Source organism: Homalodisca vitripennis, chromosome 7 (genome assembly GCF_021130785.1).
Source record: "Homalodisca vitripennis isolate AUS2020 chromosome 7, UT_GWSS_2.1, whole genome shotgun sequence".
NCBI lineage: Eukaryota > Metazoa > Arthropoda > Insecta > Hemiptera > Cicadellidae > Homalodisca > Homalodisca vitripennis.
In genome coordinates this window covers 59,074,942-59,100,434 of record NC_060213.1, presented here as the reverse complement: position 1 = coordinate 59,100,434, position 25,493 = coordinate 59,074,942, and the positions used below count along the sequence as shown (strand labels likewise).

Genomic DNA, 25,493 nt, shown 5'->3' with positions numbered 1-25,493 from the left:
GTTATCTCAACATCGTAGTCCTCTTGGGATATGAAGAGTTTGGCTTCGCTAACGCTCAGCTAAATGTTGCCAACGGATATGCTCAATAATTAAACTCGACCTTCCCTATGTAGGAATTAAACTTCATACAGAATTTTAAGTCTGTAGCACACTTAGTTCTCGATATATCCTGTGTGAGACAGACAGACAGATACAAGAATTTTGCCAGCCACTGAATGGTAATAAACGTGCAAAATTCCAAGTCTATAGCTGTGTTCGTTCTTTAGATATCCTGAGGAATGTTAAGCTCATACAGAATTTTAACTCTATAGAACATTTATTTCTCGAGATATCCTGTGTGAGACAGACAGACAGATACAAGAATTTTGCCAGCCACTGAATGGTAATAAACTTGCAAAATTCCAAGTCTATAGCAGTGTTCGTTCTTTAGATATCCTGAGGAATGTTAAGCTCATACAGAATTTTAACTCTATAGAACATTTATTTCTCGAGATATCCTGTGTGAGACAGACAGACAGATACAAGAATTTTGCCAGCCACTGAATGGTAATAAACGTGCAAAATTCCAAGTCTATAGCAGTGTTCGTTCTTTAGATATCCTGAGGAATGTTAAGCTCATACAGAATTTTAACTCTATAGAACATTTATTTCTCGAGATATCCTGTGTGAGACAGACAGACAGATACAAGAATTTTGCCAGCCACTGAATGGTATTAAACGTGCAAAATTCCAAGACTATAGCTGTGTTCGTTCTTTAGATATCCTGAGGAATGTTAAGCTCATACAGAATTTTAACTCTATAGAACATTTATTTCTCGAGATATACTGTGTGAGACAGACAGACAGATACAAGAATTTTGCCAGCCACTGAATGGTATTAAACGTACAAAATTCCAAGTCTATAGCAGTGTTCGTTCTTTAGATATCCTGAGGAATGTTAAGCTCATACAGAATTTTAACTCTATAGAACATTTATTTCTCGAGATATCCTGTGTGAGACAGACAGACAGATACAAGAATTTTGCCAGCCACTGAATGGTATTAAACGTGCAAAATTCCAAGACTATAGCTGTGTTCGTTCTTTAGATATCCTGAGGAATGTTAAGCTCATACAGAATTTTAACTCTATAGAACATTTATTTCTCGAGATATACTGTGTGAGACAGACAGACAGAAGAACTTTGCCAGGCCACTGAATGGTAGCAAAAAGTGCAAAATCCTAATCTGTAGCTCACATCCTGAGGAATGTTAAGGTCAGTCAAATATCCCATAGAGGGGATATCCACCACTACTGAACTCGATGTTACCTATGTGGAAATGATGCATCACGTAAACTTTCAAGTATATATCTCAAGAATCTAAGATTCTGAGATATCGTGCAGATGGACGGACAGACATACAGAAAGGTAAAACTTCTCAACCTCCTGAGTTATGGCTTCGCTAACGCTCATCCAATAAATATTGTTGATGATGACATAAATAACGATTCTTAATAAAGTTTTAATATACTTTCATATCACTGCGATTTCATTTTCGATCATACATCCGTGAAGTCTTTAAAAAATTAGTTTGATAATTTTAAAAACACCCATTTGACCAGCCGTTGGTAAATCGGAAGGCGTCACGCCAGCTGTTTGTATTGAGCATTGCCAATGGTTTTCTGTTCTACACATGATTGGACCACGACAGGCCTACTGCGCACAGAATGTCTCGAAACTATGGAAGGTTGGACTTTACTACGTCAATATTATAATCTCCGTGTACTATAAAATTGTATTTTTTAGGTATCACATCTTTCAAGAATAATTAAAACTTTAAAAAATTGTTTAGTTTCCAGATGGAGTGCTGGAGTACTGGAATACCGAGTATAGTGTATGGATGGGAGTGTCATATTTTAAATATAAACTTCATATAACACTATAGTTAGAGAGTTATTGTACAGTAGTTTAACGCATTGGCTGCGGCAGCCGCTTTACAGTACACGCTCTCAGTTCTAGTTGTTGGTCTGACGAAGTACATAACCTCAATGAACGTGTTGAACGAAGCAAAACTTCAATTGGTCACATTCATATGTTGAAGAATGTGTAATATTGCCACAACGCCTTCATTAAAATATGTTTGTCCTCAATAAAACTTCCTCATTCATAATTATGTAATTAGAAAAATCTATTGTCTCAACTTTTAAAACAGTTTTTCATTACGCTTGCAAATCTTGCAATGGAACGTTTACTACAAAATCTTGTTGGTTGCTATTTGTTAATCTTGTTAAGTCACGAAGCCTGTCATGGTCTAGTCCCAAAGCTGAAATGTGTTATTCTAACTTTAAAACATGTGATGATTCTTTAGTGTTCTTAACGGCATTAGTCAAATACTGTATGTAGTGTTTCAACGGCGTATTCAGTCAGGGGCACGGCTGGAGGAAGTTAACAGTTTGTAGGTGTTCTCAAAAGAAAAGACCACAGAAGTAAACTATAGTGTAAAATAATATAAAAATATAACTCAATTAATGTAAACGCCGTAGTCATGATTTTAGTCGGATCTTTAACTAAGGAACAACGCTTTTAAACAAGTATTAGCGCCTTCTTTTGACGCGTCTACAAAGTGGTTCGATTGTGTACAGATATAGTAGTTGTGAAAACGAAGGAACTATTGGCAAACCAATTGTAGCCTGGTGAATGACGACAACGCTATCTATTGACTAAGTGGTGAAATAAGAGGACTGGTGGAGATTGTGGTAACTAATTAACAGTCCGCATGGCATTTCATGAACCGGTTTAGTGTGTGCGTGTGGTGCCATCTTTGGTTATGTAATATTAAAAGGAACGCTGTGGCTATATGGCCGGCTACCGTCTGTAGTTTAGACAGACGGGCGATGAGTGGTGACGTCAACCGTGACGTAACGAAAAGGCAGCCAGAACTGTCACCTTTACACCACTGCCTTAGAAATATAAAAAAACATAACTTGTAGACTATTTTATTAATTGCATATTATGCATTGGTAATGTATTGAACGGTAATATAATAAAAGTGTACGCTTAAATAAATTAAAAAGAAGAAATATACAACTAAAAATTAACCATGTACCAGAATATACACTTTGTAGTTTATTAAGATATAGTTTTGTTTCTCACAATTTTTCTGGAATGTTTCAATTAATAGTCATTAAGAGAAATCATAATTAATTATAAATAATTTTTGTCATATTAAATATGTATGTCATTTTGCATAAAATAACTAGAACATTTGTTTTATTTACTAATAACACTCAAATGGTTATGATTTCATTGTATATTGTATGTAAGTGGTAAGAGGGAAATTAGTCTCTCGTCTTGTGATATTTGAAAATTAATTCTTCAATTTACCGATTAAAAATAGTTTTATTATTAATCACTTATGTATTATCGGACTAAGTTCTTATAGAAGGGATCTTGGTACAGTTTAAAGTTTATATATACTGTATATCATACAGTCTACATCACTACCAAACTTTTCTATTGTTTTCGGCAAAATACTGTCAGTTATACAAACGTCTGGATGAGTCAGACAGATGTAAAGTAACACTTAAACTGGAACTTGAAATGTTATACATCAATGTTTGATTCTCATTCATTGTTATAAAACACAGGGATGTGTCATTACGATAACAGATAGGATTATCTAGAAAAGTTGGCTTCTTACACGAAAGAATTTTGAGCTGTTGACTTACCATATGGTTTTTTATTAGATGAGATTACAGTTGAACATGGTCAAAGAAGCCTGAATATGTTCATTAAGATGTGACTGGCCAAAAACGGAAAATTGCGTTAAAGCAATAACAGTCTAGAGAAAGTTAAAAGAGTTGTATACGACATCTCAACGAAACAACTGATGACATCTCACACCCAGCACAACTGTCGTAAATCTAATGCATTTAACGTGGATGATACAAACAGTTCTTTTCATTACCACAATCCCTTCCGCTTTCCCATTACTGTACAATAAATCTCGGGGACTGATGTTTCCTCAAGCTCAAAATTCTTATTTAACAAAAATCGATCATAAAAATTCCTAAAATTGAGTCTAAATATGAAACTTGAATTATTAATTATAATTAGGAGAGGCAAACTAAAATAAAGCCGTAGAATGCATTATAAGAAAATTATTAAAATGGAATTAACTGAGAACTTACAATATTTATTAACTTAAAAAATGAGTAAAAATGAGTAATTCACTTAACAGAGCTGTAAGAGGGATTGGACGTAAGTTACCAATGCGGTATAATGCTGTTACTAAAATGTGACAAATAGCTCTTTGTAAGCATCCAAATTAAATAGTTAGTTATAAAGTTTGCATGATAATGTTTACACGGGTCAATACTGTGCACTTTATGATCAAAAGATAAGATCACTGTATATTTCTAAAGATTTAAAATTTTATACGTACTGTACTTGTAATTTAATTTTTGTTTGTATTCACACTTATGGAGTTTAATCACAACTGCGAAGTTTGGTGCACAATATTGAGTATATTTAGGGTATAGACCTAAATATAGGTCTATATTTATTCATGAAATATAGTTCTTCACTTTTAAATTTCTGTTTGAAGCCTTATAAAAGTATGTAATTGAAATCGAATTCAAGATCATGTATAAATGATGTTTGGTGTGTAATCTACTGTATACCGCTTATATTGATCCCAAAACTCTCAAAGTAATAACCATGTTTATGTATATAGTGGTTTTAATTATGATCCACAGATAAAAGAACATTTGAAAGCTCATAACGAATTTGTACAGAGACAAAGGCGGTAACTTGCTTGTTTGACTATATATACTTTTATGCTGTATTGTACACAAAATTAAATGAAAAGTACATAGACAGTAACGTTTACATATAAGTTGTTGGCTGCCAAATTTTATATATACCCAAACTGTTTGTAGTTATCTCTTTTAATAACAGATAACATGTGTACTGTAATTAATTGTACAGTATTAGAAAAAACTAAACCCGTGTTGGTTCAGAAGAAGGAGTGAAAAGAAAATTTTAAAAACAAATTCATGTTTTAAATGTATCTGTATAAGAATGTTAACCTAACATTAATACATTTAGCATCAATTCACAACTTTGACATTCATTACCTTTCAATAACTCTCTAAGTAATGATGGTTTACTTTTATATTCAGCAAGTGCCTATCCTAGAGTATTATGGGTTCTAGGCAAAAATAAAATTAATAGTTCTAACAACCAACCAGTAACTTAATTTTACTTTGCTGTGCTTTCTCAACTCAATGGAATGTTCAACAAGTTTGTGTCGACGTGGAACCTCATCTTTATGTTTGATGTAATGAATAATTTACAATGTCAAATCTCATCATTAATTACCAAATTAATGATATTTATTATACACCACAAGTGCTAGAGCTACTTCAAAACCTTTGACGTCACAGTCTGTGACGTCATAGTCGTTCCCGTTCTTTGAAACCAAGACCGGTGACCGGGCATATAGCCACTCCGTAAAAGGAATGTCATTGCTACTAGAAACATCTACTACATTAAAATATACACCTATATTACATCGGAAACAATTTTTTAATATTTGAGTAGTATTTATCCATGTATTAGAGCGAAATAACAATTTTTTGTGATTTTGTGTATTGTGATAACAAAAATATAGAGTAAACGCAGTTTCTGCCTAAGATTTAAGCTTTTTCCATTTTTACTCCTCATTATTAAAAATATAATTTCAGTAAAATATTCTTTTACAGCATTTTTTACTTCCTTCAAAAGCAACAAACTAAAAATTGAGAGTTCTAAGGTTATAATTAAAAGCTTAATTCATTTGTTTGTGAACCCTTACGAAATGGGTTATTTTTATATTTTGAAAATACTGTTTAGTACTGTACACGACGTGAATTCTGATTTAGATTTATTAGTAATCTACAGAAAGCTTAAATTTAAACAGAAAACTGTGTTTTCCTCCATATTTTTGGTTATCACAAATCATAAAAAACAAACAAAAAACATTTCACTCTAACACATGGGTACATACTACCCAAATAGTAAAAAAAATTATTTTCTTACTCTGGAGGGAAATATAAAATTCATTTAGTGGAATCTTGGGTAATACATAATGATCATCATAGTAATAATAATGTTAGACATTAAATGGGAGTTGGTGATTAGTAGCACATACCTTTGTGTTACAACTTAGCTGGAATGTCAGTAATACAATTCGACAATTAAATAACGTTGTCTAACATTAAATGGGAGTTGGTGATTAGTAGCACATACCTTTGTGTTACAACTTAGCTGGAATGTCAGTAATACAATTCGACAATTAAATAACGTTGTCTAACATTAAATGGGAGTTGGTGATTAGTAGCACATACCTTTGTGTTACAACTTAGCTGGAATGTCAGTAATGCAATTCGACAATTAAATAACGAACGGGTTTCCTATACGAGTATTAATACCTTTTGAGTAGTGGACTTTAATTAATTTTCCTGTTGGAGCTAAAAAAAGTAAAACATGATTAAATGAATAGTAATCTCTAGATTTTCCAAAAATAAAACAACATATATTTTCAGACCCTGTTGGGTTGCCAAAGTGCTTAAATAATAAGGAATGTACTACTATAATATATAAAATACATATGCTATAATAAATACAATATATAGGAATTGATGAAATGCGGTAGGGTAATAATACAGTTAGAAATAAACATATTGTTGTGTTTTTTCAATATAAATATGTTTAAACTTATTTGAAAAGCACAAAAAGCAACACTAGTTAATTACTTTATTTTTATGTGTGTTGCTATTTTTTTCCGTGTTATTTATTGTTATTGTATTGTTATTCTGTTTCGTCTAAACTCAATCTATTTATTGTTATACATCTATTTCATTTATTTGTTGTTTACCAACGATCTTCAAAGAACTTTAGAGACTTTTTGTTTTGCTATTATTTATATCTATTTTCTGATATTAATGAATTATTACTTTATTTGTTATGACTCGTCAAGAACGCAGCCAGGAAAAAAATTGGGGCGGAGTTCCAGACAACGGATATTTTCCCGTAGTAAATAGATACTAAGAACCCATTTTGTTCCTTAAAAACCTCTTGACCCGTTTCTGTGTTAAGAACGATCTTTCAGCAGCAGTACCTGTCAGTAATACTGAATTATTTAAATAATAATAATCGGCACTAAAAAATTATTGAAAAAATTGAAAATTTGGGAGGGTCCGGACCCCTTGGACTCCCTCGCTGGCTACGTCCTTGAACTCGGTAAGTAGCTAAAATAGCCTCCTACCCTACATCAAATTTTGGTAACTGCGAGTTGTACAGGAAAGTCTAGATGTTTCCGAACAATATTGCCGCCATCACGGGTGCAGGTAATAAAAAGATCATCAGTCCATGACGTCATCAAGCCATTAAAAACACACAAAGCAGTACACAACACATTTAAACACAAATAAACACACGTAATTTACAAAGCCGGCCGAAGTCGAGAAATTACAAGGGCGTATGTACGTGTCCATGGAGCGGCTGGAGTGGGACTGACATTACGTAAGGTCCACTCCTGGGTCAAGGACATCTCTGCTGTCATTGTTCTGGACAACAGCCGGTGCTGTTCTGGGCAGCAGAGTATAATAGAGTTAAAAGTCCTGTACATACCGAAATGGAGCTTATCATATGACATTTTCACTCCATTTTCTTAGACGCTCTACAAATGTCCTTGACTCAGGAGTGGGAATTACGTAATGTAAGTGCCTCTTTAGCCGATCCAAGAACAGTCTCCATGCTCCAGTGTAGTTTCCGACTCGTTCACTTTGTAATTTAAATGTGTTGATTTTGTATGAAACGTGTAATGAACTGTTTATTAATGAACTTATGACGTACGTTACTGGGGTCATTGATGCTCTTTTTATATTGTCTGCGTTCCTTATGATGGCACTACCTTGCAGAATCGTGTAGAATCACAGGGTCTGAAAATTTACGAAAGTTAAGAACTTATTTTTAGTTGATTTGTTCAGTCCAAGGGTAACGCCAAGTATTTATGATCTATCTGGGGCAACGGTAGGCTAGCTAGAATTACGCTCGCTCGCAAACCGGTCATGTTCTGTTGGCAATTTTCCACCCAATCGATAAACTATTTAGACTAATTGATATGTATAATTAATTTGCTGGGCGTTAGCGAAGCCTATAGTCGCGGCTCTGGACAGACTCCAGTTCTCGCTGTCCACGCAATCTCGAAAACGAACTGACCTGCAGGGTTGAGATTTTGTGAGAGCTTCATTTATAAATAGGCAACATCGAGTTCGATGATGGTGCACGTCACTCATGAGATTTGGCTGAACGTTAGCGAAGCCTATAGTCGCGGCTCTGGACAGACTCCAGTTCTCGCTGTCCACGCAATCTCGAAAACGAACTGACCTGCAGGGTTGAGATTTTGTGAGAGCTTCATTTATAAATAGGCAACATCGAGTTCGATGATGGTGCGCGTCACTCATGAGATTTGGCTGAACGTTAGCGAAGCCTATAGTCGCGGCTCTGGACAGACTCCAGTTCTCGCTGTCCACGCAATCTCGAAAACGAACTGACCTGCAGGGTTGAGATTTTGTGAGAGCTTCATTTATAAATAGGCAACATCGAGTTCGATGATGGTGCACGTCACTCATGAGATTTGGCTGAACATCTTTGCACTGGTATTACGGGTAACCGTGATGGCAACGATAAAATCACACAGTAAATTGTAAACAAACAGAGTACAATAATATTACATTTTAACAAATGACATATTGACAAATAGTAGTAGTTGTAGACTTTTTGCTTGCAGCCTCGGCGAAGCCTGTTACGCGACACGTGGTGGAGCGTACTCGTTACGACTAGGTGGGGTTAGATAACTGCTGTCGTTTACTCGCCAAAGTTCAGACTTCAACACACAGACCTACTGCTATTCTGCCCTTGAGGTGTCAATAGAATAACTGAGACGAGTAACTACTGGGTGTTGGGTTAACTGCTTTTTGCAATGTAGACTTCGTTTAACATAATTTACGTTTTGTGAATTGCTCAACAATTTTGGATCAGTTTACTATTAAGAGCGTTTGTACTACTACTATTAAAAGCGTTTCCTTCCATTTTACGCACACAGTATTTGGGAGTGCCGATGGCCGAGCGGTCTAAGTCGTTGGACTTGGGTCTGAGTTAGAGATAACGCAGGTTTAAATCCTGTCAGTGACCATTGCACTTTTTATCAGTACCTACCATTGACCTTGTACTGTATCGACTCTACCCCTTATTCTGTTTGATAAGATCCTCGCACAGGCCAGTGGCCCATGAGAGCGGACAGAATAAGGCTTAAAAGGGGATCGGCCTCTCCTTGAAAAAAAAAAAAAACAAAACAGTGATTATTACAGTGAATATCTAAAAAGGCTATGTGAATTACTTTTTTTCCCACCAAGCTATGGATTTTTTTATTCATGCCAACAAAGAGGGGAATGTTAGTCGTTCGCATACATTTTATGAATATTCATTACAGTGCGACAGGGTCAACCTTTCTTCGAGAAATGATGAGTATCGGTTTTATCTCTCTTCAAATTCCCACACGCGAAAGATATTTTTATATATCTTTAGTCTGTAATATTTCAAACGCCCAATGTAAGCGTTTTTAGACAAAATAGTGTGACTATTACATGACTGGAAGGGAAATATGTGTGTAACAAATCTAATTTTTCAAGAGTATGTTATGAAACATTACAGAACATTGCTCCAAATGTATTCAAAAATCACTGAATCAAATAGAGCATAACTTTTTAATGCCAGTTCGCTAGATGGTTTAAAAAATTGAGTTTATAATTTTTATACAATATTTGATCTATGTGTCCTCCGTCATTTTCCTTCATATTGGCCAGACGTGGTAACAGATCAGCTACAGAATAGTGCAATCTACTATTATTATGTGACAGACTTGTTTATGAATGGAATGAGATTTGAATGAACTGAAGGTAGCCGAGCACAGCCCTAGCTCATTCTAGACGATTGGAGAGGATTCGTGTTGAATAAAACATTGGTGAATCATAAGAGTGCTGTTACGAGACTACTGTCCAGTATTTGTTTTGATAAACATCTTTAATACATTTGCCCTTCTATATTTATATGTAAAATTACTACTTAACAATTCAAGGAGGTCTATATCGTAAACAATACGTTCTTATAAAAAGACATAAGGTGATGGACCAACAGACAATCTAAAACTTTCAAAATTGCTCAATAAAAATTTCTTTTTGTTTGGTAGATTTGCACTTTTCTATGGTTTTCCTAAATCCTTCCTTGCTTCAGAATGGGGTTACTATTTGTTTTGTACTTCTATTTCATATTCAGCAAGGCTTGTGACAATTTAATTGCTAACTTCTCCCTTGAGAACTGTAAAGAGTATAAGGTAAACATGATTCCTTATTTGCCAGATCCAATTTAATTTGTCACTTTCATTGCCTCCAAATACTGCATCCCCTGAGAATTTCATTTCTTCAACACCTCATCTAAAACAATTTTGCATATACCCTACTTCAACTGACTCTGATTGAGAGAACAGGTGTTTGGTGAGCGATGCCGTGTTTCTTGAATTGCTTAAAAATCTAAACACAGCTTATTCCAATTAATACGGTTAGAGTTTGTACACCTTTCAAAGAGACACTAGAGTATTATTTAACTCTAACTTCAACAATACGTATTATCTAGATAGCAAGAACTAACTCTAGAATAGTAGAAGCAATCAAATGGATTCCGGGGTAAAACCAAATTTGGGAAAGTCAATACCAACAAAATTTATTGACGTTACCTCAAGGTGGCTAAAATCACTCTATGGATATTTTTCAGCTCATTTGAATAATAAGTTGTTTTAAAATGGATTTTTAAAACTATATATTTTTAATTGCCTTTTTTAATAAACGGTTATTATTATTTAAATAATTCAATGTTAATGACATGTACTGCTGAAAGATCGTTCTCAACACAAGAACTTTATAAGGAAGAAAACGAGGCCTTACTTTCTGTACGCTTTGGGAAAAAATATCAGTTGTCTTGACCCCCCCCCCCCCCAATGTTTTGCTGGCTAAGTTCTTGGCCGATCTCTGACCTATTATTCAGTACTCAGACATTATAAACTATCTACGGATTGAAAAGTATAAACGCTAGTTAACTATTTCAAGGTCTTTCTTATTAAAGCAGGTTCTCCTCGGCTGACCATACAACAATGTCGATGAATTCATGAATGACTGGAAGATTTCAAAGAATGTTTTGTATTCTCCGTCTGTAGTGATTGTTGTTAAAGCCATTCACACCTGTATAGTAAGTATACTGTTTTCTGTGAATTATTTATCTATATGTGGTAGTCTGTTATTATAAGTGGCGATTTTTGTCTACGACTCGCCAAAATAACAATACTTATTTATTAAGTAAATAATTGTATTAAAACCCAACTGTACTGAAACGACAATGGGTTTTCCCTATAAGATCAATGTTAAATCTTACGCGCTTTCACGCCCTTATTTTTAATTGTAACGATATGAAAGATGCCTCATTTTGAAGATCTAGTTAATATGCACCTAATGCATTTGAATTTTTCTTGTAAAAGTTTATAATTTTTTAATGATGAATAAAAATGCAGGTAGTTTTTCTAGATAAACAATAGAAATATATACAACACTAAAAAATGTTTGATGCATATTATGTATATACATAATGTAAATTAAGTCCTGGTAGGCTACACCTGGATATATTCCAAACGGATTGACATATCAATGTTCAACCTTCACCGTACTCATTAAAATAATTTTGTGGATTTTTAAAGCCTAAAATAATTACTCCCCCCTTTCCAAAGAGAGGTAGAGGGGGGTAGCTTTATATGTCCAAATTGCAATCCCTATCTTGTGACATGCCATTTTAAAGGTCTATTCAATAGAAACACAATGACATGAGTACAATATCTCAACAACGTTCATAGCAAAAGTTATGGGCCAATGACCCCTTACGTGTTAATGGCTCATAGAAAAAGACACCTCTTACCAAAAATATACACCACAAACATTAAATACTACACAAAGGGATAAGCTGGGCACCTCAAAGTCTTACTAAAGGATATCACGCATGCATTGTGTTGATATGAGCAGGACGTTGGTATTGTCCATACAGATTATTATTGTTTTGCGTTGTTTGCCCATAGCTTTTGCTAGGAACGTCGTAGAGATGTTTTCTTCATGGCATTGTGTTTCTTTTCAATTGACCTTTAAAATGAAATTTCGTAAGATAGGTTTCATTATTACAATTATAAAATTTAAAGTTACCCTCTTCTCTCCCCCTTTAATAAAGGGAGGGGGGGTTTGATTTATCCTCCTAACATCCGCAGAAGTATTTTAATAAGCATGGAAAAGGTTTTACATTGATATCTCAATCCGTTTGGAGTGTATCCAGGCTTATCAGGACTTAATTTACACCCTAAAATATACGAGGTTATTTGCCCATACCTTTTGCTAGGAACGTCATAGAGATGTTTTATTCATGTCATTGTGTTTCCATTGAATACACCTTTAAAATGACATGTCACAAGATAGGGGTTGCAATATGAAAATTTAAAGTTACTCCCCTTTGAAAAGGGCGGGGGATTTTTTTTAATCCTCAAAAATAAAAAAAATGTATTTTACTAAGTATCGTGAAGATTGTACATCGCTATCTCAAACCGTTTGGAATATATCCAGGCGTATCAGGACTTAATTTACACCCTACAACTAGAAACAAGATCTTAAGAGTGCTTATGGTTTAACATTGTTCTTATGGAGAACTCAAGGCAATTTCTCTTCAGCCGGCTCTCAACAGGCCTGCCATTGTGTAGTTAATAAATAGTTATTTTTGTTCAGGTCGTAATAAAGAGTAAGTCGAAAACCAAAATCGCCACAATATTTTAGCATTGTTCTTATGAGGTTTAAATAAAGATGGACGCCATTGCACCCGACTCAGTACACCAGGATACGCTGGCGACATTTTGGATCATTCGATGAAACCAAAACAAAACAGGAAATAAATTGCTAACTCTTTGTTTAAAAATAATGATTTTATTCTTTGTTGTATATGCCTACAGAATGTTTTACTCCACGTAGTACTTTAAATTTAATTTCCACCAATGAAATTTAACAAATTCGTTATAGTTCAAAAGTAGGTTATCAAATATACTATGACCTAAGTTTTATTTAATAAGCCTTATTTTGTACTATTAAGATTGTTTTTGTTTAAGAGGTTAAATGTAAGAAAGGACCATACGGTCTTCATTTCGTCTCAATAAAGAAGTGTTTCTATTCTATTCTATACCTATTAAGAGGAAACTTAAGATCAAATCAAAGCCCAATATCTAATTGTAATCGTTTACGTAGACTCATAACGAACTGTAACGATTGAGATTAGATAATTCTCTTAGTTGCGTAAGACTGCACGAGACGTTTTCTTACGTAATAATCGGCTTATGCAGGCGAGAATAGCCATGCAGGCCAGGAGATAAACGCATGCGCCTAGCTGGTGCCGGCTTAGCTAGAGCAGGTTATACGCAGAGATATGACAGGTTGTGCTGGTTTATATGCAATGCAGAATAGGTCAAGTTCTAGTATCTAGAACTGAGTAGGAGAATCTATAATTATTTCTTAGCAGTATGATTATACAACATTTCATTCCTACGCATTTCTTGTTCTAAAAGTAAAAAGCTTTCTGGCCATTCTGAACTTTTACAGGATTGATACAGTACATGAAACGAATATTGAATTGTAGTTTTATGTCCGTTTTCAAAAGTGAATCGAGGTGGGCAAGATGGAAGACTCTAGACTATTTCGAATTTGAAAACTCAAGTTTCAATCCTACTCTTAACCAACGCAAAGGCCAGGAGACTAAGTAATTTGAAAGAAATCACGATTGATTGTAATGTATGAATTTCAGTTTACAATATATAAATAATTTACGTGCCAGAAGTGTACTTTCAGAATATACTATTTCAGTGCAAGATAGTCAAATTATTTGATACATTAATTGAAAAAAATGTGACATTTTTATTACAGTAACTTAGATATGTCGGGTTATCAGAATGCTTACAACATCCTTCAATTCCTAATACTTTATCGTTACTCAAACTTGTTACAGAATTTTGTGCTTAACCCAAAAATGAATACGCGCTACGAAGGTGACATCCAAACGTCTATATCACATTGCATGTGCAAAGTGAAATAGTTTCTTTATATAATAACAATTATCTTTGCCGTCGATAGTAATAGTGGCATAGGAGTTTAGTACCTTAAAAGTAAGTTCTTTTCCATATTTGGTTCTTTTTTAGTTCTTTGGCTTTTTCCAATTAAGTTATGCATAATACAAGTGTTTTCTATGACTAGAAAATATACAACAATTTAAAAGTAGACATGCACTGTCTTTTTGGCATCTCATTCGTCCAAGTTGTATTATTTATTATAGTAAAACACAGTTTAGGTTGAGCATTTCTGTTTTCGGAATATTCGACGTTTTGCAACAGTGAACTGTGACTATCTTGTTTGATTTTCTGTGGAAGTCATATGTTGGTTATGTTTATGATGCGGAAGCCTTGTTTCGAAAGGAGTGGTGTTTGTTACAGTTTAGTTAGTTTTCTGCGTACCGAAGTGCTTTTAAGTACTTTTATAAATTATCATGCCTCCATTCATCCCACATTCATCGTGCTTTCAAAAGCAGGAAAGGTCACAGTGGTATGCTTAGTCAGATAATAAAGCCTACCTCAGTCTATCTACTCCTAAGCTTGGGTCTTCAATAGAAGGCCTATTTAATTAACAAAACAAGGTTATGAGAGGAACCTCAAACATTAAAGAACTCAGCAAAGGTTACAAAAAGAAAACTTGATGTTGAGATGGACGACAAAGACAGTGAATCTGAAACCTCCTATGAAGCTGGCCTTTACTGCAACTCTGTTTTTCCGAAAGTTGTATTTTTATTATAAAAAGGAACATTTCTCAAAAAGTGCACAAGATATAGGCCTGAAACATTTACCACATATTTAGTATATTATTACAAACATACTGAGTTTTTCCTTATTGGGCATCTTAACAAAGTAAGCATAATTATTATCACAGAAAAAACTTGTTTATTTGTTTAGTTTTTTATAAATTAAAAATTGGACATAATGTAAGAAAAAAAACTCAGTAGCTTTATAACATAATATTAAATATGTGTTAAATTTTATGGCTATAAGTTAAGTAGTTTTTGAGAAATATTCACTTAACCCTGCAAAAATTAACATTGACAGTATAGGCAGTACCAAACCTTGTACCAACAGGCAGTACCCTTAACGCAACAATTAATGCGCGTGATGCAAACGTTCGCGTCGCATTGCATCACCGTGATAGCAATTATCTTTGAATAGCTTCTTCAAATAATAATAATTATCTTTACCGACAAAAGTAATTCGATAGTGGAGGAGGAAACATCTTGGGATTATTATACAGGGTGATTCACGAAGATATGCAGAAACAGTGAGAGCTCAATCTACATGTAAATATAACGTAAAAAGTTTGTATAAACGTGTGTCCGGAAATGCTTCGGTAGCGAGTTACGGCAAGTGAAAAATTTCACCCGGATTTCAGCTCACCATAAAACGAGGTCTTGCTGAAATTCTGGTAAGGTAGGTTAAGAGACGAACTCCATCGTTTCTTATGGTTTTTGACCTGATAAATTAAATACAATAGGTCCCAGAACTGTAAGTTAAGTATTTTTGAGAAAACCTCTATTGCCAAAAATGGAGTGATAACCCTTTTTCATCTTTGGACAACAATAACTTTCTTATTTCACCAAGAAACGGGCCCAGGTTCATATAAACGTTTTCATTATTTTTACATGTAGAAGGAGCTCTCACAGTTTCTGCATATATTCGTGAATCACCCTGTATCAAGTCTTTGACGGTAAGTAATATCGCTATTTTTATTCTTATTCATGATCATGCACACTCTATGATCGAGTGAGGTTTAATGACTGCTTATATTTTTAGCCTAGTCATTGTTTATGTTTTTACCGCCGATAATTTGTTTGTTTACGTTCTCGTTGCAATAAATTATATTATTTGTTATGTATTATTACTATTTTGTGAACTAGTGTGGAAAACTGATGGAAAGTATTCGGATGTGAGTTTATTGAAGTTAATAGGCTGGAACTGTTTTATTTTCAAACGTAAAAAACCTGTCATCTTTTTCAGTTCATATACATCCTTAGTTCACACGATTCAAAACCTGTCCTATGGTTCCAAAACATCATCATGAATGCTTAAAAAAACAACCACATATCTTGGGCCAAAATATTTTAATGCTCTACCAGACTACATAAACATTAGTGAAACCCTTTCAATATTAAAAAAGACTAATTATCTCATGAACAGAGTACGTTATACCTTGGAGGAATTCTTGGGACGCTTGTCTCTGACGGTTTAAGTTTATAAATTGTATTTTTCAATATACATATTAATTGATTTTTTTTGGGGGGGGGGAGATTTGATTAAATTTGAAACGGCATGTACAAATAGGCCTAATATTATGTGTAATAACTTATAGTTTTCATAAATATTATACGTATATGATTATGACAATGTCCCATGCAGTGTTTTATTGGTAATAAACCAAAAAATTGCCATTTGATTTGACTTAGACCAATAGAAAAAGTCGCACAACTTATTTTAGCATGTAATATTTATTTGATTTGTTGAATATTAACAATATTTAAATGCATAGTTATCGATCGATCTAGTGGTTCAAGCTAGCATTAAAATATAATTATTTCATTTTACATATTACTGTAATGTAACGAAGATTGCCAGAAAGGTTCTATCAAGTCTATAAAGTCTAAAAATAAAAGTCTATAAAATAAACCCCAAAATAAGACAATTTTCTGAAACTACATACATTATGAAAATGTATATACTTTTGAATTAAAAACGAACTCTACCGATTCCGAAAAAAATGATCTCCCCATTACCTAAAATAGCCGACTACTAAGTTGAAAACCTTTTGGTACTTTGGTATTTTCCGGAGGCTACTATTTTTAGGCCCTCGGTAAGAAATACTCTTCCAAAAATAGTGGCCTCCATATAATACCAAACCACCAATATTTATAATAATAAAACATACTTTACCGAGAAAATGGAGATAGATGTGATATATGACAATATATGAGTTGGAAACCGTTAAGTGTTTTTTGATATTTCTATAACAATAACCCTTAGATAATTAGGAAAACTTATATGCTGAGTATGGGCACTCTGGCCACAGAGTAATAAAGTAATATACCTTATTACTCTGTGCTCTGGCACTTTCCGCGTTCAAGCGAATAGGCGCCGGCTGCGGCAAATTAAGAAGACCAGTTAAATTAAATCTTTGTGTAAAATTCTAAAACTATACATTCAAAATTGCGTACACTAATATCTATCTTGTATAAAATTTGTTGTTCATCGTATCACAAATCTGAGTTATAAATTTTCAAAGTTGTAGGTTGGTTAAAAAAACACCAGAACCAGTACCTTTTTTCGTTGTAATCGACGATGAAAATTGAAAGTTTTTTTGCAAATAATTGTTTTACATGACTAACCCCAGAAATAAACGAGATCAGTTTTAATGTAAAGGCTATACCATACCGAACGTGGCTAGATGTACCTGTATGCTATGTTTCAGAATATAGATTCCTTGCTACCAAATGGAACCGTTCACTCTTCAGGGCCACGGACACGCGCCAAGTCTGCTACGAGTACACTATGTAGTCACTTGCAACCAGTTCTCTCATTGAGCAATCCGTTGAAAACGTGACGGACCCGTTTTAAGTTGCGCATGCGCAGAGCGTGTCAGCCGATGACGTATAACTTTAACTACAAGGACCCAGCACTTCAAATTCAAATTTCTTCATGACCTAATCTGATGTATGGCAATCATTCGATTTTAAAACGTTTTAATATCTCTCAACAAGTGTCAGTCAAAAATACCAATATTCCCACTTATACAGTCTACTAATTGTCACCCAGTCGTATACGATAAACTCGTAAAATAAAAGTAAGCTTGGTACGATAAAAGGTTTTTCAAACGAGTTGTTCGACATTGGGGCACTATTGAATTTGGCAATTTGTTGATAAAACTAATCCCGCCTATGAGGGTAAGTGCTCGTAAATCCCCTTCCTGTTGATTCCAATTCGATGTCTCTGCCTCTTATCTCGTATTCATATATGTATCGATTCCTTGTCAGGATACCTTCAGACATAGGCACAATTTTCTCCAAAGTGTACAGACTATACATAGTCAACTTTTACAACTCCTTGAAGGCTTCCTTGCAAGATTCTCTGAACTGTAATCGTGAAATTATCCGATTTGCTTCAAGAATGTTCTCTGTTGTGTACCATACCTGAGCTCGTGTTTCTGTTAAGCGTGAGAAATGGGTGGTTCTTTGAAGTTTCTAGGAGTGAAAATGGAGCATTAGGTGAGGAAGTACGTCCTCATCCAATGATTTGGGACTCTTCTAGAGCTGGCGTCTTTCGAATAATGACCGTAACAATGTGGCCGCTACATCATCGCAACAGTCGCCTTGTGTGACCGGCATAGCAAACATCCAGTCACGTGCAGTGGTGTTGACTCGTTTTGTAGCTCTACTACTTAGTTGTGATTAACATTGACACTATGGTATCTAAACGTTTTGTCCCGAGTGTAAGGACAGGTCTACTAGGTGTCACCAAGGTGAACGACCGGTTTTACAGATCAAGAAACTGGCTGTGGATCAATCTATGCGCTACCTGGTGGTGTTACTACCAGTAGTTCTCGTCTGTCGTTCGTTATCTGACCGGTCGGCGCGATATCGTATCTTCCTCGACATACTTAACACCGTAGAGGTGATTTATTGGTTTATACAACTGTCACTTAGGCATAACACAAGTTGATGTGATTTGTGAAATAGTCTTTGGCTATTGCCGTATAGCCAAGGGGAATTTTGAAAGCACACAACTGGTTGCGTCGGTTTTAAGTTCATTATTGAATATGAGTGATTTGAAAGAATAAGAATATATCTTTGGGCGCCTACCATTGTTATGTACAAGAACACTTTTCATATGGGAATTCCATATAAGCTTCCTTCTACAGGTTTAATTGGTCATCGTGTGTAGCAAAGTCGTTTGTAGATGGTGTTTCACTTTTGCGCAACCACTATACGCACGAATCACCCGAGCTGTATAAAAACATTACGATAAAATCATAACTGCTTGTAACACTTCATTTGTGTGTGTTTTATTTAAAGTAATGGAATAATATTTACAGGTCATATATATGAGTGTCTTGGAGAGCACCTTTACCACGACTACCCCACTGTTTCGTTTGCTCTTGAAACGTATCAACACAACTCGGAAAGGGCCTCATGTGTTAACAATGTATTTAGCTCACTTGAAAGAGGAAATTTGAGTAATTCACCTCGATAACAGTTATAAATAATTTAAATTCTCTTCCCCAGATTATTAGCACTTTTATCGCCCGGCGTCTATGTTACTTTTCAACAAGTTAAATGTCCTAACTATGAATCTTCACGTGGGGCTAATAGCGTTTACAGAGTATTCTTTGGCTAAATATAATTTAATTCATTTTCAACATTTTAACAAATATAATCTTCTATTCATGAAATCCTAATCCTAATGATATTATAAATGCGGAAGTGCCTTTGTTTGTTTTGCTTTCACGCGTAAACTATTCAACCGATTGTACTGTAATTTTACGTGGACATTCCTAGGGCCCCTGGTTTGAATATAGGGCTATTATTATTTCGAAAATCCCTCCGGACTACGCCCCACTGGTTTGTAAAGCAGTTAAAAATGTAATCTTGGTCTCTAAAGTTGCGAAATATGAAGTGAAAGAGCCTGATAAATATAATGAACTGTTCTGTGTAAACATAGTGTTATGACAGTACGACCATAAGTTTCATAATTTTAAACACTATTTCTAAGTTGTTTATATTTGTAGAGTGAAAACATAACAAAATTAACAACACTTCTTATTTCAATATCATAATAAGGCAATTAAACCAATTAACTTATGATGGATTTTACTCCATGAACTAAACTGTGAATGTGTACATGTCGGGTATTGAATTTGTTTTCCTTAGACATTATTGGATGGCATATTTACAGTAGCTGAGGGAACAAAAACGGAAGGACAGGGCATTAGCATGAATAACAAACCATTCGCTCCGTGACTAAAATTCTAGGAAACAAGCGAGCGCAGTGAGTAGGTAATTATAGTAAGTAGAATCACAAATCAATATACGGAACACTAAATGTAATTTCTATGACAGAAAATCGTCGAAGGGACATCGCATCCATTTCTAGATGATGTGATGTCCCATCATCTAGATCATATACGATACTGTTTAGATATATAATTACTGATATAATTCCTAGACTAGACCGAGGAAACAGTATGATATAACGAACATGAATTGGGAAGCAAGAACATTTAATTTAATATATTATGTATGAACTTTACATATGGATGACAACTAATGTAAGTATTATTGATGTTGAATTTAGTTTTTAATTTTCAATAACAATATCTATATCTATACAATTTAGAAAACTGTACTGTTTTGAACCCAACCTCATTACAAAAATATATTGTTTCTCGGGGGCAAAACGTTAAATTCATATTTTCCGTTGGTAAAATGAATAAATAGATTTAGAAGTGCAAAACCTAAACTAAGAATCACTTACAATTTTGCTTAACCTCTGGTCTTCTTAATCATGCACACTGACAAATGGATACCTTATGCATTTTATATGACTAATTCCATATTTTAACTATCATAGGACCCTATATTATCATATCAAAAGTGCTTTAACTAAGTAAATAATGATCTAAGTAAGTTTATGAGTTTGGAGTTCCTCTAAATAGGACAAAAATACTTCAGGTGTTACTGAAACCGTAGGAGCTATTCAATCAAGTACATGAAATTTTGAATAGAAAATGCGGGCGAAGCCGCGGATAAAGACGGAAATTTGAATTGAAAACACCGTATCAATCCAGACGGTGTGTGGTAATCTTTAGTCGCTGAGGCAATCTCATAAGAGATGCAGTATTGAAATAGTCAATATAAATTTTCCGTAGATAATATTGTCGTACAATAAGTAAGGTACACGAATAGTGGAATAATATTTACTAAAATCAAACTTCGACAAATTTAATAGGCAACACAAGCGATTTTTACGACTGCTAAGATTACAATTAATCGCCTTGGTAACATTCTCAAAATTCGAAATGACCAGAGTTAGTGGCGAATATTTACATTTTGACTAATAACTCTGGGTTCGTTCTGTTAACAATCAGTTTTTTAGTGAAATGAGTTGTGAGTATTCAATGCTAATAAAGTGTTACGCCTGAACTTTCATGCAAGCCGTACCAGCGTAGTGGATTTAATATGCTACGCTCTTTTGATTGCTGTATTTATTTACAGTCGAATTGTTAAATACTAGATGTATATCTCTGAATATAAATAATACTTTTACCCTTATACCATAAGTCAGGGCTATAAGGGTGGCTTCAAGGGCTTTCCAGTCCATTTCTTTTAGTGTATTCCTTGTCAAATTTCGCCCACCGTAACAACTGGCGGTAGTAAGTAGCATTCACTGTACGTTGACCATTTAGAAAATCGACCAATAAAATTTCCCTACAATCCAAAAAAATCGTTTTAAGGACTTTTCCAACGGAAGGACTTTCGTCCTTTCTCCGTCACACTTTAATGCCATTTTTGACTCGAGGGGGAATTGATGTACCCACGTCACATCACATGTAACGGCGTGCTTTAAAAAGACGTCCCCTTCTTGCTGAAATTTATCCAGAAGCCTTTCAGTGAAGGGACTTCTTGCCCGGCCATGACTGTACTGACGCCAATGCCAAACTGAACACTGACCAGAACGGTTTCCCCCACTCCTCATAAACAAATATCTACTTCACACATTATCTAGGTAGGGCTTGCATTCTAAGAAGAACAGTAAAATTACCGTTTATATTTGATTTACCCACGTGCTATCGGGAATATACCATATTATATTTTATTGAGCACTCAGATCTGTACCCATCAAGAACTTTAGTTGCCTTTATATTGCATAAATGTTAGTTGCACTTTATAATCTCTCATATTCCGATAGAAAAAGAAATCGCCGTTAAATAAAGAAGCGTTTCTGTAGCAGATTTGTTCTGGTCTGAACTAAATTTGTTCAACTACAAAAAATGTTCAAATGGGTTATGCTAAAGCCAGTAGTTCTATTTTAGATTTTACTTTGCAAGTAGCATCGTATTGCATGAACACACTTTAAGAAACCTGGATTGAGAGATTGAAGAATTAAATTCTATACAAGTTTTGGTTAAAAATCGTGATTATTACCCATTTAATGAAATTAATGTACTTTAAATCTAAACTAAGCAAGTTTTCGAGACCGAATTTTGCATATTTTGTCTGATATCTCAAATATGGATGGTCTTACATGTCTAGGACGCAGTTTATTCAATTTTCAGTTCATTTTACATAGAATCAGATCAATTACACACCTAACGTTACCTCATAAAAGACCAGTTTTGCATTATTTCTGTCTTTTCCCAGAAAATCGGGCATAGACGAGTTTATGACTCACGTTTGGGAGACCACATAATTTACTGACAAGAAATTGGGGCAAAAGTTGGGAAAATTCTGAATGAATGAGAATTTTATTGTGAAACTTTTATGTATGGATGAGATTCAAATGTAGTGAATGAATGCTAAATTTTAGACAGTAATTTACTCTGACGGTTGTGATAACATGTATGTGTTTATAATCAGTAAAATATATTATTATTATTGTTTAAATATGCAAAAAGTTCAAAAACTTCACAGGAAAATCTAAAAAAAATGTTTATTAAATATATCTTTAAAATGAGTCACCTTCCATAATGCTCGACCAAAACGAGGGTGTACGTGTGTGTTTCTTATAGGTTAAAACCCAAGCTCGTTTCATTACAACCGGCATGAAATGAATGATTATTGAAAATTTAATCCAAATTAAAAAACATAAATGTGTACTTCTAAACATGGAACAAAATATAAAAAACAGGATTTAGTTAAATTATTCTTGCAAGACAAGCCAGGTTACATTTTGACAGTTTCTTTAGTTCTCCTTTACAAATTCAACAGGTTTGTTCACATAACGTGCTGCTGCTTTATTCTGCGCAATACAGGTTTGAACTATATTATCCACATAAAGTTGCATTACATAACTCACTTGATCTGTTTATTTTCGCTTACATAAGAATGGAATACTCTTGGCTCATCTGATCACGTGGCTGGCATTTCAACTAATCAGTAAATCGTGATTAATTATTCACTTAGGTACTTTATTAAGTATCCAGGCAGGATTCTTCAGGATGATTATTAAGTGTTGGGTTGATTCAATACAATTCTGTATTACAGGGAGATTAGAAAATTAGGCAACTTGATGTCTAAACTAATCGACTTGACGAGGCGTTATTTGGTCAAATATAAATCACATGCAAGATCTTAGCGATGCTAAATAATTTCTTGTTCGCCATAACATTTAAATTGTTCAAAATATGCTGTAACGATTTCTCTGATTGGCAATGCAGGTATTTGGAAAAAACTGCACACTTTCTTAAACTTGCTAAGGTAACTCGATATACGAGAGCTGTGTAACTGCAGAACATTTCGGAAATTCAATCATCCGTGATCCGACTCAAATATTCGCGGGAGCTGCTGTTTGGGCCAAGAGAGCCTCACAGCCGAACCGGTTTAGGTACGGTAGGGCTTAATAACACTGGTCCAGATTCTTCAACAGGTTAAAATCAGATAAAAAAAAAAAATTCAAACCCACTTTTTAGCAAAAACTTGATTTGAAAATGCTGGGTACGTAAGACAGTCAACCTGATTAATTATTCAGTTATGTATAGAGTGGGGCTATACATTTTTTTATACGACTTAGCTAAGCAAAGTATACATCGACATAATATGCCCGTGTTCTGTCGATCAATGTAAAAAATTACTAAACAGGTTCTTTCCAAACTCGTTCCCAGGGTTTGCGTGAAACGGTTCCGATAAGCATGATGGCACATTCCGGCACAAGGATGCGCAAGATTATTCCCTCACTTTCATCATCACGTACAATAATAACTCAGTGCAAAGAGGAGTGCGCAAATCGTACAAAACGTGCACCTCTAGTTGCGCGTTACATAACTTACGCTCGAGGCCATGAGTACTACAGTATTCATATTCCTGGATACAGCCTCTACAGAAGTTTTCATTGCATGGACTGTTAAAAGTCCCTAAGAGGATTGTAAATCCTTCAATTTAAATTTATCAAATCCTTGCTTAGACCAAAGGATAAAATTACTGAATGCGATAGTGTGGAAAATGTAACCAGAGATAGTTGACTACTTTTTGTTAAGGAAAACGAGTCTCAAAATACAAAATGTACTTTTAAAAATTCCTTAAAAAATAGTAAGAAAACTCAGGTTTAATTATTATGTACACACTGGTACTACAAAGAATAAAAACAAAATTAACAATCATAAAGCATAAGAAATTCTAAGTATTCGTGCTAAATGTGAAATTAACACAGTAGGATAAATAAAAGATACCGTAATGGCTTAAAGACACACTAAACTATTTGTAAACAATGCAGACCTAGACACAAGAACTGTGGAAGGCATGCGAATCAGGTGTACAAAGGTCAATGGTACTTACGTAACCTAAAGTGCTGTAAGTTTTGGTGGAGGATGTCTTCTTGGCGGACACCAAGAGAGGCTCGGACTCATCACTGAGGCCCATGGTCACTTCACTATTGGATCGGCTCGGCATGGGGTCAACAATATGACATTATCGGCGAGGAAGCACCAACTGAAGTGGGCTTCGGGAACAACGCGACTGAGCGACGGCTGAATGAGAGCTTACATAACCTAACCTGGCCGGGGCCACAACAAACCGCGCCGCGCCGCCCGCCACCACCGACGACGGTCATTCGATATCGATATATCGATGGCAACAGATCGATTGTTATGTAACTCCACCACCGCCATTGCCTCCCTCAACGGATCAGCTGTTCGTTATCAAGGACGGGCTCGTATATTAGGGTGGCAGTGACTTTAATGCGTGGATAGACTGATACCGTGCGTTCCTCCTTTATCTTTGTTGTTTATGACCGAAAGGTTATCTGGGACCGTCTGTAACAATATTTTATGTTTGAATTCGATGATTATATGTTAGCCTAAAAAACGCCATGAGAAACCGTGTTTCGACACAGCTCTTCTATTGATGTGCTGAAATAGTAACACAACTAACTGCTACGATTAGTAACAGACATCCTTCGCGTAAAAGGTAATAAATGTTTGAAGTAAAGTATCTACTATAATCATTACAAGGGTAAAACGATGTTTTGAGCCAATTCTATGCAGTCTCTCA

General features: G+C 34.8%; 1 protein-coding gene across 1 annotated transcript in view; it reads right to left on the bottom strand.

Annotated features, from left to right (window-relative positions):
- LOC124365870 (protein white-like) overlaps positions 1-25,026 on the bottom strand; it is a 54,104-nt gene extending 29,078 nt beyond the window's left edge. Inside the window, exon 1 of the mRNA XM_046821963.1 lies at positions 24,780-25,026. Within this exon, the coding sequence (XP_046677919.1) occupies positions 24,780-24,893 (114 nt within the window). The 5' untranslated portion in view covers positions 24,894-25,026. The remainder of the gene's footprint in view (positions 1-24,779) is intronic.
- Positions 25,027-25,493: the final 467 nt, after the last annotated feature.